This window comes from Rhipicephalus microplus, unplaced genomic scaffold, assembly GCF_043290135.1.
Source record: "Rhipicephalus microplus isolate Deutch F79 unplaced genomic scaffold, USDA_Rmic scaffold_153, whole genome shotgun sequence".
Lineage (NCBI taxonomy): Eukaryota > Metazoa > Arthropoda > Arachnida > Ixodida > Ixodidae > Rhipicephalus > Rhipicephalus microplus.
In genome coordinates, this window is record NW_027464724.1 from 169,269 (window position 1) to 184,835 (window position 15,567).

Below are 15,567 nucleotides of genomic sequence, written 5' to 3' on the forward strand. Positions count from 1 at the left end.
AGAGATCAGATGAGGGCAAGACTTGTCGAGGGCTTCCGCACAAGCTGACAACACAATGCCCCTCTTAATCAACTTCGAGTGCGCACTATCAAAAGGCAACAAGCCTTTCTTCGATCGCGGATTGTACTTGAAGCAGATGTGCTCCTTGGCAAACTTCAGCCGTAGGTCCAGAAACTGGATCTCATTATCAACCGGCATTTCGTGCGTGAACTTCAGGCCACTGGAGTGTCTGTTGAAAACCTCAAGGACACCTTTCACAACACCTTGTACCCGTTCACATGGGACCTTCCCAAGCACGATAAGGTAGTCGTCCACATACCTGAAGGTGCGAACGACATCCAAATGGGACAGATCATCCTTCAGGCGTTGGTCGAAGGCTGCCAAGAAAATGTCACTAAGAACAGGTGCGACTGCAGATCCAATACAAATTCCAGCTTTTTGGACGTAGGTGCCTTCCTGGTGGCCGATTGCAGTGGACTCTAGGTAGAATTTTAAAAGTTCCAAAAAGTTATTCACGAAGATACCATGCTTGTTTTGGAAACTAATTTCACCGAATTCTTCGATTGCACTCCTGACAGCATCAAAAAGCGCGCCATGTGGAATTGAGTAAAAAAGCTCTTCCACATCAATTGAAAAAGCCGTGGACGCCACTGGTAAGCTTTCCTTCAAAGTAGAAACGATTTCCAAAGAACTTCGCACTAAAAAAGGGTCACCGCTGTTAAGAGAGCCAAGTACGCTTTGTAGGTACCGTGACACTACCCTTTGCCAGCTGCCCTTCTCGGACACAATGAGGCGAAGCGGGTAGTCACACTTGTGCGTCTTGCAAGTGAAAAATGACTGTAGCGTCACATTGCTTGTTTTTACCACTTCTCTGCACAGCGCATCAAGGTTCATTTCTTTCAACATTTTTTGTATCATGGTTTTCCGTTTCTTTGGACAGAAATGCACCTCCTTGAAGTTTTTGCACACTGCATCTAGTGCCTTGTCCTCGTACATGCGTTCAGGAAGAACCACGAATCCTCCCTCTTTGTCTGAGGTTAGAACCATCAAGTTCCTTTCTTTGAGTGCCTTGACGACAAATTTTAGAGGAGGCCTTGGAACCCGCTGATCACTCACGGTTTTCACCAGGCAGTCTATTCCATCCCCGATGGCCCTCTGCTGGTCCTGCTCTTGTACACGTTGGCCAAACCGATGCACGTGGGACAACATTTCAGGACGCGTTGAACGGGGTTGGAAACTGTATTTGGGACCCTTTTTGAGGACTTGCTCCACAGTTTCAGGGATCCTTACGTCACCCAGGTAAGTGACACTACTGCCTGTTGCAGCCAGTCGTGGTTTTGAAGTAAATGTTGACCTGACGTTCTGCCACAAGAACTCAGCCAACTGATTCGCCTTCCTTTTGTGCTTTGCAAACTGTTGCTGGCCTGTATCACAACCACACTCCTCTTGGAGTACTACCTTGAGCCAGTCAAAATAGAATCGCACTTGTCTCCACGATTCAGACTTCATCAGTTTACAAACTCTCTTGGCGTGGCCCCAGGATGGCTCCAGAGCGCCGAAAAGTACTCTCACTTCAATAGGAACGAGTTTCTTCTTTAAGCAGTAGGACAGATATCGAGACATGCAGATGGACTGTGCGACAAGGTTCACGCAAGCCTTAGCAGCTTGTGGCTTCTTCAGGTAACAGAGGAAAGAGTCCGCAGAACTAGAAATATGTTGAAGCAATACTTTTTTGCAGACTAGTTGGTTCATACTTGAAAAATTGAATTGCTGCACAAAATTGAAGAAAAAAACAAGAGAGACAGGAAAGAGTGCAGACTACCAACTGTTTATTGTCGTTTTTTGAAGCCAATATATACATGCTACGCTGCGCTTCCACGATGCGCACAAAACCAAAGACGCCGCAAACAAAGCCGACCAAATCAAATCAAAATTGACTGCCACCACAATGACAAACGTGAAAAATGACAAAATACAAAAGTGATACCCACCACGATCTAAACTGCTTACTCCCAAGGTGTGCGCTCATCTTTTATCTTTTATTATTCATTGCACCAAGCATCAACTAAAGCATGAAAAAATAAAAACATGTTCTAGAGATTTTCGTTTTAAAACCCTAAAAATAGCGCTTAGCACCAAATAAAACAATAAATTAACATTTTCATATTCACTCCAAGCAGCCCCAAATGAGAAACCAGAAAAAGCAGTACGCCGAGAGAGTCAAAAACTATACTACCATAAAATCTAACACAACATTTCGTAGCGTCACATGGGAAAGAAAACAAGAACACTAATAAACAACACAAAGAAAGATGAATAGACGAGAACACAATGCAAGGCGTTAGCCACAACATTACACATGACCTTGCAGGAAGACCATTTCCCTGTCCGAAAGTGAAATGGAAGGCATGCTTATGCACTTGTCATCATATTGTCTGATAAAGTACGCTTCAATTATTTCTCTTTCGGTCTTTTCACGCGCCTTAGCCATTACTGACGCACTCTCGAAACGGGGGGAGCAACCGCATGTCCTACAGTGGAAATCTAAATGACCGCCATTTTTTCCTTTTACGGCCAGACTGTGCTCACGCAAGCGTTCGTTGAGGCAACGCCCCGTCTGCCCTATGTACACCCTCCCACACGACAAAGGAATCAGATATACAACCGCAAATACACACCTAATGAACACGTTCGCATGCTTTTTTGTGCATTTTGCCTTCTTCTGTTTATTCATTAACGAGCAGATCTGACGTAACTTTGTAGGCGCAGAAAACAGTACATCAACACCGTACCTATTAGCCACCTTTTTTACATTATGCGAAACACTATGTACGTAAGGCATAACATGAATAGGCCTCTTCTGCCTTCCTTCGACAGTTGGACCCCCGCCCTTGTATTTTTTAAGAAGGCTTTCACAAGCGCTAGCTAAAAACTGTGCTGGGTAGCCAGCCGCACCCAGACGAGCTACCTGGGAAAGCTTACCAGTGGCGTCCACGGCTTTTTCAATTGATGTGGAAGAGCTTTTTTACTCAATTCCACATGGCGCGCTTTTTGATGCTGTCAGGAGTGCAATCGAAGAATTCGGTGAAATTAGTTTCCAAAACAAGCATGGTATCTTCGTGAATAACTTTTTGGAACTTTTAAAATTCTACCTAGAGTCCACTGCAATCGGCCACCAGGAAGGCACCTACGTCCAAAAAGCTGGAATTTGTATTGGATCTGCAGTCGCACCTGTTCTTAGTGACATTTTCTTGGCAGCCTTCGACCAACGCCTGAAGGATGATCTGTCCCATTTGGATGTCGTTCGCACCTTCAGGTATGTGGACGACTACCTTATCGTGCTTGGGAAGGTCCCATGTGAACGGGTACAAGGTGTTGTGAAAGGTGTCCTTGAGGTTTTCAACAGACACTCCAGTGGCCTGAAGTTCACGCACGAAATGCCGGTTGATAATGAGATCCAGTTTCTGGACCTACGGCTGAAGTTTGCCAAGGAGCACATCTGCTTCAAGTACAATCCGCGATCGAAGAAAGGCTTGTTGCCTTTTGATAGTGCGCACTCGAAGTTGATTAAGAGGGGCATTGTGTTGTCAGCTTGTGCGGAAGCCCTCGACAAGTCTTGCCCTCATCTGATCTCTGAAAGCTTCGAGGATCAGGTAGCTCGTCTGGGTGCGGCTGGCTACCCAGCACAGTTTTTAGCTAGCGCTTGTGAAAGCCTTCTTAAAAAATACAAGGGCGGGGGTCCAACTGTCGAAGGAAGGCAGAAGAGGCCTATTCATGTTATGCCTTACGTACATAGTGTTTCGCATAATGTAAAAAAGGTGGCTAATAGGTACGGTGTTGATGTACTGTTTTCTGCGCCTACAAAGTTACGTCAGATCTGCTCGTTAATGAATAAACAGAAGAAGGCAAAATGCACAAAAAAGCATGCGAACGTGTTCATTAGGTGTGTATTTGCGGTTGTATATCTGATTCCTTTGTCGTGTGGGAGGGTGTACATAGGGCAGACGGGGCGTTGCCTCAACGAACGCTTGCGTGAGCACAGTCTGGCCGTAAAAGGAAAAAATGGCGGTCATTTAGATTTTCACTGTAGGACATGCGGTTGCTCCCCCCGTTTCGAGAGTGCGTCAGTCATGGCTAAGGCGCGTGAAAAGACCGAAAGAGAAATAATTGAAGCGTACTTTATCAGACAATATGATGACAAGTGCATAAGCATGCCTTCCATTTCACTTTCGGACAGGGAAATGGTCTTCCTGCAAGGTCATGTGTAATGTTGTGGCTAACGCCTTGCATTGTGTTCTCGTCTATTCATCTTTCTTTGTGTTGTTTATTAGTGTTCTTGTTTTCTTTCCCATGTGACGCTACGAAATGTTGTGTTAGATTTTATGGTAGTATAGTTTTTGACTCTCTCGGCGTACTGCTTTTTCTGGTTTCTCATTTGGGGCTGCTTGGAGTGAATATGAAAATGTTAATTTATTGCTTTATTTGGTGCTAAGCGCTATTTTTAGGGTTTTAAAACGAAAATCTCTAGAACATGTTTTTATTTTTTCATGCTTTAGTTGATGCTTGGTGCAATGAATAATAAAAGATAAAAGATGAGCGCACACCTTGGGAGTAAGCAGTTTAGATCGTGGTGGGTATCACTTTTGTATTTTGTCATTTTTCACGTTTGTCATTGTGGTGGCAGTCAATTTTGATTTGATTTGGTCGGCTTTGTTTGCGGCGTCTTTGGTTTTGTGCGCATCGTGGAAGCGCAGCGTAGCATGTATATATTGGCTTCAAAAAACGACAATAAACAGTTGGTAGTCTGCACTCTTTCCTGTCTCTCTTGTTTTTTTTCTTCAAGTTTGTGCAGCAATTCAATTTTTCAAGTATGAACCAACTAGTCTGCAAAAAAGTATTGCTTATAATTGATTGATGCACAAGTGGCCTGTGCATGCGTTCATTTCGTATCATGTAATGCTCTTCTGCTCACGCTGGATTTACCTCAGTGCTTTTGCGATGCAGTGAAGCAGTGAAGCTTGATCAAATTTAAGTATTTGTCCTTTTGTTTGCCTGAAACGGACGTGCCAAGATGCATATTTGGCTTAAGCAGTCGCAAAGGCCTATATTTGTTTGATGCGCAAGTGGCCTTGGCCTGCGTTCAATTCGTATCATGTAATGCTCTTCTGCTCAGCTGGCTCTACCGCAGTGCTTTTTCGATGCAGTTAAGCTTTATCATATTTAAGTATTTGTCTTTTTGTCTCCCTGAAACGGACGTGCCAAGATGCATATTTGGCCTGAGCAGTCGCAAATGCTTATATTTGTTTGACGCAGAAGTGTCCTGGGCATGCGTTCCTTTCGTATCATGTAATGCTCTTCTGCTCACGCTGGCTTTACCGCAGTGCTTTCGCGATGCAGTGAAGCTTAATCATCTCTTGGTAATTGTTTTTTGTCTCCCTGAAACGGACATGCCAAGATGCTTATTTGGCCTGAGCAGTCGCAAATGCTTATATTTGATTGATGCACAAGTTGCCTGTGGATGCGTTCAATTTGTATCATGTAATGCTCTTCTGCTCACGCTGGCTTTACCACAGTGCTTTTTGATCCAGTGAAGCTTAATAATTTTTTGGTAATTGTCTTTTTGTCTCCCTAAAACGGACGTACCAAGATGCATATTTGGCCTGAGCAGTCGCAAATACTTATATTTGTTTGATGCACAAGTGGCCTGTGCATGCGTTCATTTCGTATCTTGTAGTGCTCTTCTGCTCATGCTGGCTTTACCGCAATGCTGTTTCGATGCAGTGAAGCTTGATGATATTTTAGTATTTGTCCTTTTGTTTGCCTGAAACGGACGTGTCAAGATGCATATTTGGCCTGAGCAGTCACGAATGCTTATATTTGTTTGATGCAAAAGTGGCCTGTGCATGCGTTAATTTCGTATCATGTAATGCTTTTCTGCTCACGGTGGCTTTACCGCAGTGCTTTCGCGATGCAGTGAAGCTTAATCATTTTTTGGTAATTGTCTTTTTGTCTCCATGAAACGGACGGGCCAAGATGCATAATTGGCCTGAGCAGTCGCAAATGCTTATATTTGTTTGATGCACAAGTGGCCTGTGCATGCGTTCATTTCGTATCATGTAATGCTATTTGCTCAAGCTGGTTTTACCGCAGTGCTTTTGTGATGCAGTGAAGCTTGATCATATTTAAGTATTTGTCCTTTTGTTTGCCTGAAGCGGACGTGCCAAGATGCATATTTGGCCTGTGCAGTCGCAAATGCTTATATTTGTTTGATGCACAAGTGGCCTGGGCATGCGTTCATTTTGTACCATAAGTGCTCTTCTGCTCATGCTGGCTTTACCGCAGTGCTCTTTCAATGCAGTGAAGCCTAATCATTTCTTGGTAATTGTTTTTTTGTCTCCTTGAAACGGACATGTCAAGATGCATATTTGGCCTGAGCAGTCGCAAATGCTTATATTTGATTGATGCACAAGTGGCCTGTGCATGCGTTCATTTCGTATCATGAATGCTCTTCTGCTCACGCTGGCATTACCGCAGTGCTTTTGCGATGCAGTGAAGCTTGATCAAATTTAAGTATTTGTTCTTTTGTTTGCCTGAAATGGACGTGCCAAGATGCATATTTGGCTTGAGCAGCCGCAATTGCCTATCTTTGTTTGATGCGCAAGTGGCCTGGGCTTGCGTTCATTTCGTATCATCTAATGCTCTTCTGCTCACGCTGGCTTTACCGCAGTGCTTTTTCGATGCAGTGAAGCTTGATCATTTTTTAGTATTTGTCTTTTCGTTTGTCTGAGACGGACATGCCAAGATGCATATTTGGCCTGAGCAGTCGCAAATACTTATATTTGTTTGATGCACAAGTGGCCTGTGCATGCGTTCATTTCGTATGTTGTAAAGTTCTTCTGCTCACGCTGGCTTTACCGCAGTGCTTTTGCAATGCAGTGAAGCTTGATCATATATAAGTATTTGTCCTTTTGTTTGCCAGAAAGGGACGTGCCAAGATTCATATTAGGCCTGTGCAGTCGCAAATGCTTATATTTGTTTGATGCACAAGTGGCCTGTTCTTGCGTTCATTTCGTATCATGTAAAACTTATCCGCTCACGCTGGCTTTACCGCTGTGAATTTCGCAATGCAGTGAAGCTTAGTCGTCTTTCGGTGATTGTCTTTTTGTCTCTCTGAAACGGACGTGCCAAGATGCATATTTGGCCTGAGCAGTCGCAAATGCTTATATTTGTTTGATGCACAAGTGGGCTGTGCATGCGTTCGTTTCGTATCATGTAATGCTCTTCTGCTCACGCTGGCTTTAGCGCAGTGCTTTTGCGATGCAGTGAAGCTTAATCATCTTTTGGTATGTGTCTTTTTGTCTCCCTGAAATGGACGTGCCAAGATGCATATTGGCCTGAGCAGTCGCTAATACTTATATTTTTTGATGCACAAGTGGCGTGGGCTTGCGTTCATTTCGTGTAATGTAATGCTGTTGTGCTCAAGCTGGCTTTACCGCAGTGCTTTTGTGATGCAGTGAAGCTTGATCATATTTAAGTATTTGTCCTTTTGTTTGCCTGAAACGGACGTGCCAAGATGCATATTTGGCCTGTGCAGTCGCAAATGCTTATATTTGTTTGATGCAAAAGTGGCCTGTGCATGCGTTAATTTCGTATCATGTAATGCTTTTCTGCTCACGGTGGCTTTACAGCAGTGCTTTCGCGATGCAGTGAAGCCTAATCATGTTTTGGTAATTGTCTTTTTGTCTCCATGAAACAGACATGCCAAGATGCATATTGGGCCCGAGCAGTCGCAAACGCTTATATTTCTTTGATGCACAAGTGGCCTGTGCATGCGTTCATTTCGTATCTTGTAATGCTCTTCTGCTCACGCTGGCTTTACCGTAGTGTTTTTGCAATGCTGTGAAGCTTGATCATATTTAAGTATTTGTCCTTTTGTTTGCCAGAAACGGACGTGCCAAGATGCATATTTGGCCTGTGCAGTCGCAAATGCTTATATTTGTTTGATGCACAAGTGGCCTGTTCTTGCGGTCATTTCGTATCATGTAATGCTCTTCTGCTCACACTGGCTTTACCGCAGTGCTTTCGCGATGCAGTGAACCTTAATCTTCTCTTGGTAATTGTTTTTTGTCTCCCTGAAACGGACATGCCAAGATGCTTATTTGGCCTGAGCAGTCGCAAATGCTTATATTTGATTGATGCACAAGTTGCCTGTGGATGCGTTCAATTAGTATCATGTAATGCTCTTCTGCTCACGCTGGCTTTACCACAGTGCTTTTTTGAACCAGTGAAGCTTAATAATTTTTTGGTAATTGTCTTTTTGTCTCCCTAAAACGGACGTACCAAGATGCATATTTGGCCTGAGCAGTCGCAAATACTTATATTTGTTTGATGCACAAGTGGCCTGTGCATGCGTTCATTTCGTATCTTGTAGTGCTCTTCTGCTCATGCTGGCTTTACCGCAATGCTGTTTCGATGCAGTGAATCTTGATGATATTTTAGTATTTGTCCTTTTGTTTGCCTGAAGCGGACGTGCCAAGATGCATATTTGGCCTGTGCAGTCGCAAATGCTTATATTTGTTTGATGCACAAGTGGCCTGGGCATGCGTTCATTTTGTACCATGTAGTGCTCTTCTGCTCATGATGGCTTTACCGCAGTGCTCTTTCAATGCAGTGAAGCCTAATCATTTCTTGGTAATTGTTTTTTTGTCTCCTTGAAACGGACATGTCAAGATGCATATTTGGCCTGAGCAGTCGCAAATGCTTATATTTGATTGATGCACAAGTGGCCAGTGCATGCGTTCATTTCGTATCATGTAATGCTCTTCTGCTCACGCTGGCATTACCGCAGTGCTTTTGCGATGCAGTGAAGCTTGATCAAATTTAAGTATTTGTCCTTTTGTTTGCCTGAAATGGACGTGCCAAGATGCATATTTGGCTTGAGCAGCCGCAAATGCCTATCTTTGTTTGATGCGCAAGTGGCCTGGGCTTGCGTTCATTTCGTATCATCTAATGCTCTTCTGCTCGCGCTGGCTTTACCGCAGTGCTTTTTTGATGCAGTGAAGCTTGATCATATTTTAGTATTTGTCTTTTCGTTTGTCTGAGACGGACATGCCAAGATGCATATTTGGCCTGAGCAGTCGCAAATACTTATATTTGTTTGATGCACAAGTGGCCTGTGCATGCGTTCATTTCGTATGTTGTAATGCTCTTCTGCTCACGCTGGCTTTACCGCAGTGCTTTTGCAATGCAGTGAAGCTTGATCATATATAAGTATTTGTCCTTTTGTTTGCCAGAAAGGGACGTGCCAAGATGCATATTTGGCCTGTGCAGTCGCAAATGCTTATATTTGTTTGATGCACAAGTGGCCTGTTCTTGCGTTCATTTCGTATCATGTAATACTTATCCGCTAACGCTGGCTTTACCGCTGTGAATTTCGCAATGCAGTGAAGCTTAGTCGTCTTTCGGTGATTGTCTTTTTGTCTCTCTGAAACGGACGTGCCAAGATGCATATTTGGCCTGAGCAGTCGCAAATGCTTATATTTGTTTGATGCACAAGTGGCCTGTGCATGCGTTCGTTTCGTATCATGTAATGCTCTTCTGCTCACGCTGGCTTTAGCGCACTGCTTTTGCGATGCAGTGAAGCTTAATCATCTTTTGGTATGTGTCTTTTTGTCTCCCTGAAATGGACGTGCCAAGATGCATATTGGCCTGAGCAGTCGCTAATACTTATATTTTTTGATGCACAAGTGGCCTGTGCATGCGTTCATTTCGTATCTTGTAATGCTCTTCTGCTCACGCTGGCTTTACCGTAGTGTTTTTGCAATGCAGTGAAGCTTGATCATATTTAAGTATTTGTCCTTCTGTTTGCCAGAAACGGACGTGCCAAGATGCATATTTGGCCTGTGCAGTCGCAAATGCTTATATTTGTTTGATGCACAAGTGGCCTGTTCTTGCGTTCATTTCGTATTATGTAATGATTTTCTGCTCGCGCTGGCTTTACCGCAGTGAATTTCGCGATGCAGTGAAGCTTAGGCATCTTTCGGTAATTGTCTTATTGTCTCCCTGAAACGGACGTGCTAAGATGCATATTTGGCCTGAGCAGTCGCAAATGCCTATATTTTTTAATGCACAAGTGGCCTGTGCTTGCGTTCATTTCGTATCATGTTCTTCTGCTCATGCTCTTCTGCTCATGTTGGCTTTACCACAGTGCTTTCGTGATGCAGTGAAGCTTAATCGTCTTTTGGTAATTGTCTTTTTGTCTCTCTGAAACGGACGTGCCAAGATGAATATTTGGCCTGAGCTGTCGCAAATGCTTATATTTGTTTGATGCACAAGTGGCCTGTGCATGCGTTCCTTTCGTATCATGTAATGCTCTTAGCTCACGCTGGCTTAACCGCAGTACTTTTGCGATGCAGTGAAGCTTGATCATATTTAAGTATTTATCCTTTTGTTTGCCTGAAACGGACATGCCAAGATGCAAATGTGGCCTGAGCAGTCGCAAATGCTTATATTTGTTTGATGCACAAGTGGCATGTGCATACGTTCATTTTGTATCATGTAATGCTTTTCTGCTCACGCTGGCTTTACCGCAGTGCTTTTGCGATGCAGTGAAGCCTAATCATCTTTTGGTATGTGTCTTTTTGTCTCCCTGAAGTGGACGTCCCAAGATGCATAATGGCCTGAGGAATCGCAAATACTTATATTTTTTGATGCACAAGTGGCGTGGGCATGCGTTCATTTCGTATGATGTAATTCTTTTGTGCTCACGCTGGCTTTACCGCAGTGCTTTCGCGATGCAGTGAAGCTAAATCATCTCTCAGTAATTGTTTTTCGTCTCCCTGAAATGGACAAGCCAAGATGCATATTTGGCCTGAGCAGTCGCAAATGCTTTTAATTGTTGATGCACAAGTGGCCTGTGCATGCGTTCATTTCGTATCATGTAATGCTCTTCTGCTCACGCTGGATTTACCTCAGTGCTTTTGCGATGCAGTGAAGCTTGATCAAATTTAAGTATTTGTCCTTTTGTTTGCCTGAAAAGGACGTGCCAAGATGCATAGTTGGCTTAAGCAGTCGCAAAGGCCTAAATTTGTTTGATGCGCAAGTGGCCTTGGCCTGCGTTCAATTCGTATCATGTAATGCTCTTCTGCTCAGCTGGCTCTACCGCAGTGCTTTTTCGATGCAGTTAAGCTTTATTATATTTAAGTATTTGTCTTTTTGTCTCCCTGGAACGGACGTGCCAAGATGCATATTTGGCCTGAGCAGTCGCAAATGCTTATATTTGTTTGACGCACAAGTGTCCTGGGCATGCGTTCCTTTCGTATCATGTAATGCTCTTCTGCTCACGCTGGCTTTACCGCAGTGCTTTCGCGATGCAGTGAAGCTTAATCATCTCTTGGTAATTGTTTTTTGTCTCCCTGAAACGGACATGCCAAGATGCTTATTTGGCCTGAGCAGTCGCAAATGCTTATATTTGATTGATGCACAAGTTGCCTGTGGATGCGTTCAATTTGTATCATGTAATGCTCTTCTGCTCACGCTGGCTTTACCACAGTGCTTTTTTGATCCAGTGAAGCTTAATAATTTTTTGGTAATTGTCTTTTTGTCTCCCTAAAACGGACGTACCAAGATGCATATTTGGCCTGAGCAGTCGCAAATACTTATATTTGTTTGATGCACAAGTGGCCTGTGCATGCGTTCATTTCGTATCTTGTAATGCTCTTCTGCTCACGCTGGCTTTACCGTAGTGTTTTTGCAATGCAGTGAAGCTTGATCATATTTAGGTATTTGTCCTTTTGTTTGCTAGAAACGGACGTGCCAAGATGCATATTTGGCCTGTGCAGTCGCAAGTGCTTATATTTGTTTGATGCACAAGTGGCCTGTGCATGCGTTCATTTCGTATTATGTAATGCTTTTCTGCTCGCGCTGGCTTTACCGCAGTGAATTTCTCGATGCAGTGAAGCTTAGGCATCTTTCGGTAATTGTCTTATTGTCTCCCTGAAACGGACGTGCTAAGATGCATATTTGGCCTGAGCAGTCGCAAATGCCTATATTTTTTGATGCACAAGTGGCCTGTGCTTGCGTTCATTTCGTATCATGTTCTTCTGCTCATGCTCTTCTGCTCATGTTGGCTTTACCACAGTGCTTTCGTGATGCAGTGAAGCTTAATCGTCTTTTGGTAATTGTATTTTTGTCTCTCTGAAACGGACGTGCCAAGATGAATATTTGGCCTGAGCTGTCGCAAATGCTTATATTTGTTTGATGCACAAGTGGCCTGTGCATGCGTTCATTACGTATCATGTAATGCTCTTAGCTCACGCTGGCTTAACCGCAGTACTTTTGCGATGCAGTGAAGCTTTATCATATTTAAGTATTTATCCTTTTGTTTGCCTGAAACGGTCATGCCAAGATGCAAATGTGGCCTGAGCAGTCGCAAATGCTTATATTTGTTTGATGCACAAGTGGCATGTGCATACGTTCATTTCGTATCATGTAATGCTTTTCTGCTCACGCTGGCTTTACCGCAGTGCTTTTGCGATGCAGTGAAGCTTAATCATCTTTTGGTATGTGTCTTTTTGTCTCCCTGAAATGGACGTCCCAAGATGCATAATGGCCTGAGGAGTCGCAAATACTTATATTTTTTGATGCACAAGTGGCGTGGGCATGCGTTCATTTCGTATGATGTAATTCTTTTGTGCTCACGCTGGCTTTACCGCAGTGCTTTCGCGATGCAGTGAAGCTTAATCATCTCTCAGTAATTGTTTTTCGTCTCCCTGAAATGGACAAGCCAAGATGCATATTTGGCCTGAGCAGTCGCAAATGCTTGTAATTGATTGATGCACAAGTGGCCTGTGCATGCGTTCATTTCGTATCATGTAATGCTCTTCTGCTCACGCTGGATTTACCTCAGTGCTTTTGCGATGCAGTGACGCTTGATCAAATTTAAGTATTTGTCCTTTTGTTTGCGTGAAACGGACGTGCCAAGATGCATATTTGGCTTAAGCAGTCGCAAATGCCTATATTTGTTTGATGCGCAAGTGGCCTTGGCCTGCATTCAATTCGTATCATGTAATGCTCTTCTGCTCAACTGGCTCTACCGCAGTGCTTTTTCGATGCAGTTAAGCTTTATCATATTTAAGTATTTGTCTTTTTGTCTCCCTGAAACGGACGTGCCAAGATGCATATTTGGCCTGAGCAGTCGCAAATGCTTATCATTGTTTGACGAACAAGTGGCCTGGGCATGCGTTCCTTTCGTATCATGTAATGCTCTTCTGCTCACGCTGGCTTTACCGCAGTGCTTTCGCGATGCAGTGAATCTTAAACATCTCTTGGTAATTGTTTTTTGTCTCCCTGAAACGGACATGCCAAGATGCTTATTTGGCCTGAGCAGTCGCAAATGCTTATATTTGATTGATGCACAAGTGGCCTGTGCATGCGTTCATTTCGTATTATGTAATGCTTTTCTGCTCGCGCTGGCTTTACCGCAGTGAATTTCTCGATGCAGTGAAGCTTAGGCATCTTTCGGTAATTGTCTTATTGTCTCCCTGAAACGGACGTGCTAAGATGCATATTTGGCCTGAGCAGTCGCAAATGTCTATATTTTTTGATGCACAAGTGGCCTGTGCTTGCGTTCATTTCGTATCATGTTCTTCTGCTCATGCTCTTCTGCTCATGTTGGCTTTACCACAGTGCTTTCGTGATGCAGTGAAGCTTAATCGTCTTTTGGTAATTGTATTTTTGTCTCTCTGAAACGGACGTGCCAAGATGAATATTTGGCCTGAGCTGTCGCAAATGCTTATATTTGTTTGATGCACAAGTGGCCTGTGCATGCGTTCATTACGTATCATGTAATGCTCTTAGCTCACGCTGGCTTAACCGCAGTACTTTTGCGATGCAGTGAAGCTTTATCATATTTAAGTATTTATCCTTTCGTTTGCCTGAAACGGTCATGCCAAGATGCAAATGTGGCCTGAGCAGTCGCAAATGCTTATATTTGTTTGATGCACAAGTGGCATGTGCATACGTTCATTTCGTATCATGTAATGCTTTTCTGCACACGCTGGCTTTACCGCAGTGCTTTTGCGATGCAGTGAAGCTTAATCATCTTTTGGTATGTGTCTTTTTGTCTCCCTGAAATGGACGTCCCAAGATGCATAATGGCCTGAGGAGTCGCAAATACTTATATTTTTTGATGCACAAGTGGCGTGGGCATGCGTTCATTTCGTATGATGTAATTCTTTTGTGCTCACGCTGGCTTTACCGCAGTGCTTTCGCGATGCAGTGAAGCTTAATCATCTCTCAGTAATTGTTTTTCGTCTCCCTGAAATGGACAAGCCAAGATGCATATTTGGCCTGAGCAGTCGCAAATGCTTATAATTGATTGATGCACAAGTGGCCTGTGCATGCGTTCATTTCGTATCATGTAATGCTCTTCTGCTCACGCTGGATTTACCTCAGTGCTTTTGCGATGCAGTGACGCTTGATCAAATTTAAGTATTTGTCCTTTTGTTTGCGTGAAACGGACGTGCCAAGATGCATATTTGGCTTGAGCAGCCGCAAATGCCTATATTTGTTTGATGCGCAAGTGGCCTTGGCCTGCATTCAATTCGTATCATGTAATGCTCTTCTGCTCAACTGGCTCTACCGCAGTGCTTTTTCGATGCAGTGAAGCTTGATCATATTTTAGTATTTGTCTTTTTGTCTCCCTGAAACGGACGTGCCAAGATGCATATTTGGCCTGAGCAGTCGCAAATGCTTATCATTGTTTGACGAACAAGTGGCCTGGGCATGCGTTCCTTTCGTATCATGTAATGCTCTTCTGCTCACGCTGGCTTTACCGCAGTGCTTTTGCAATGCAGTGAAGCTTGATCATATATAAGTATTTGTCCTTTTGTTTGCCAGAAAGGGACGTGCCAAGATGCATATTTGGCCTGTGCAGTCGCAAATGCTTATATTTGTTTGATGCACAAGTGGCCTGTTCTTGCGTTCATTTCGTATCATGTAATACTTATCCGCTCACGCTGGCTTTACCGCTGTGAATTTCGCAATGCAGTGAAGCTTAGTCGTCTTTCGGTGATTGTCTTTTTGTCTCTCTGAAATGGACGTGCCAAGATGTATATTTGGCCTGAGCAGTCGCAAATGCTTATATTTGTTTGATGCACAAGTGGCCTGTGCATGCGTTCGTTTCGTATCATGTAATGCTCTTCTGCTCACGCTGGCTTTAGCGCACTGCTTTTGCGATGCAGTGAAGCTTAATCATCTTTTGGTATGTGTCTTTTTGTCTCCCTCAAATGGACGTGCCAAGATGCATATTGGCCTGAGCAGTCGCTAATACTTATATTTTTTGATGCACAAGTGGCCTGTGCATGCGTTCATTTCGTATCTTGTAATGCTCTTCTGCTCACGCTGGCTTTACCGTAGTGTTTTTGCAATGCAGTGAAGCTTGATCATAATTAAGTATTTGTCCTTCTGTTTGCCAGAAACGGACGTGCGAAGATGCATATTTGGCCTGTGCAGTCGCAAATGCTTATATTTGTTTGATGCACAAGTGGCCTGTTCTTGCGTTCATTT

At 43.6% G+C, this 15,567-nt stretch overlaps 1 protein-coding gene across 1 annotated transcript in view; it reads right to left on the minus strand.

Annotated features, from left to right (window-relative positions):
- Positions 1 to 3,152: 3,152 nt before the first annotated feature.
- The window catches only part of LOC142791224 (uncharacterized), a 50,310-nt gene continuing 37,895 nt past the window's right edge, over positions 3,153 to 15,567 (minus strand). Inside the window, exon 2 of the mRNA XM_075885459.1 lies at positions 3,153 to 3,419. Coding sequence (XP_075741574.1) covers positions 3,153 to 3,419 — 267 coding nt within the window. The remainder of the gene's footprint in view (positions 3,420 to 15,567) is intronic.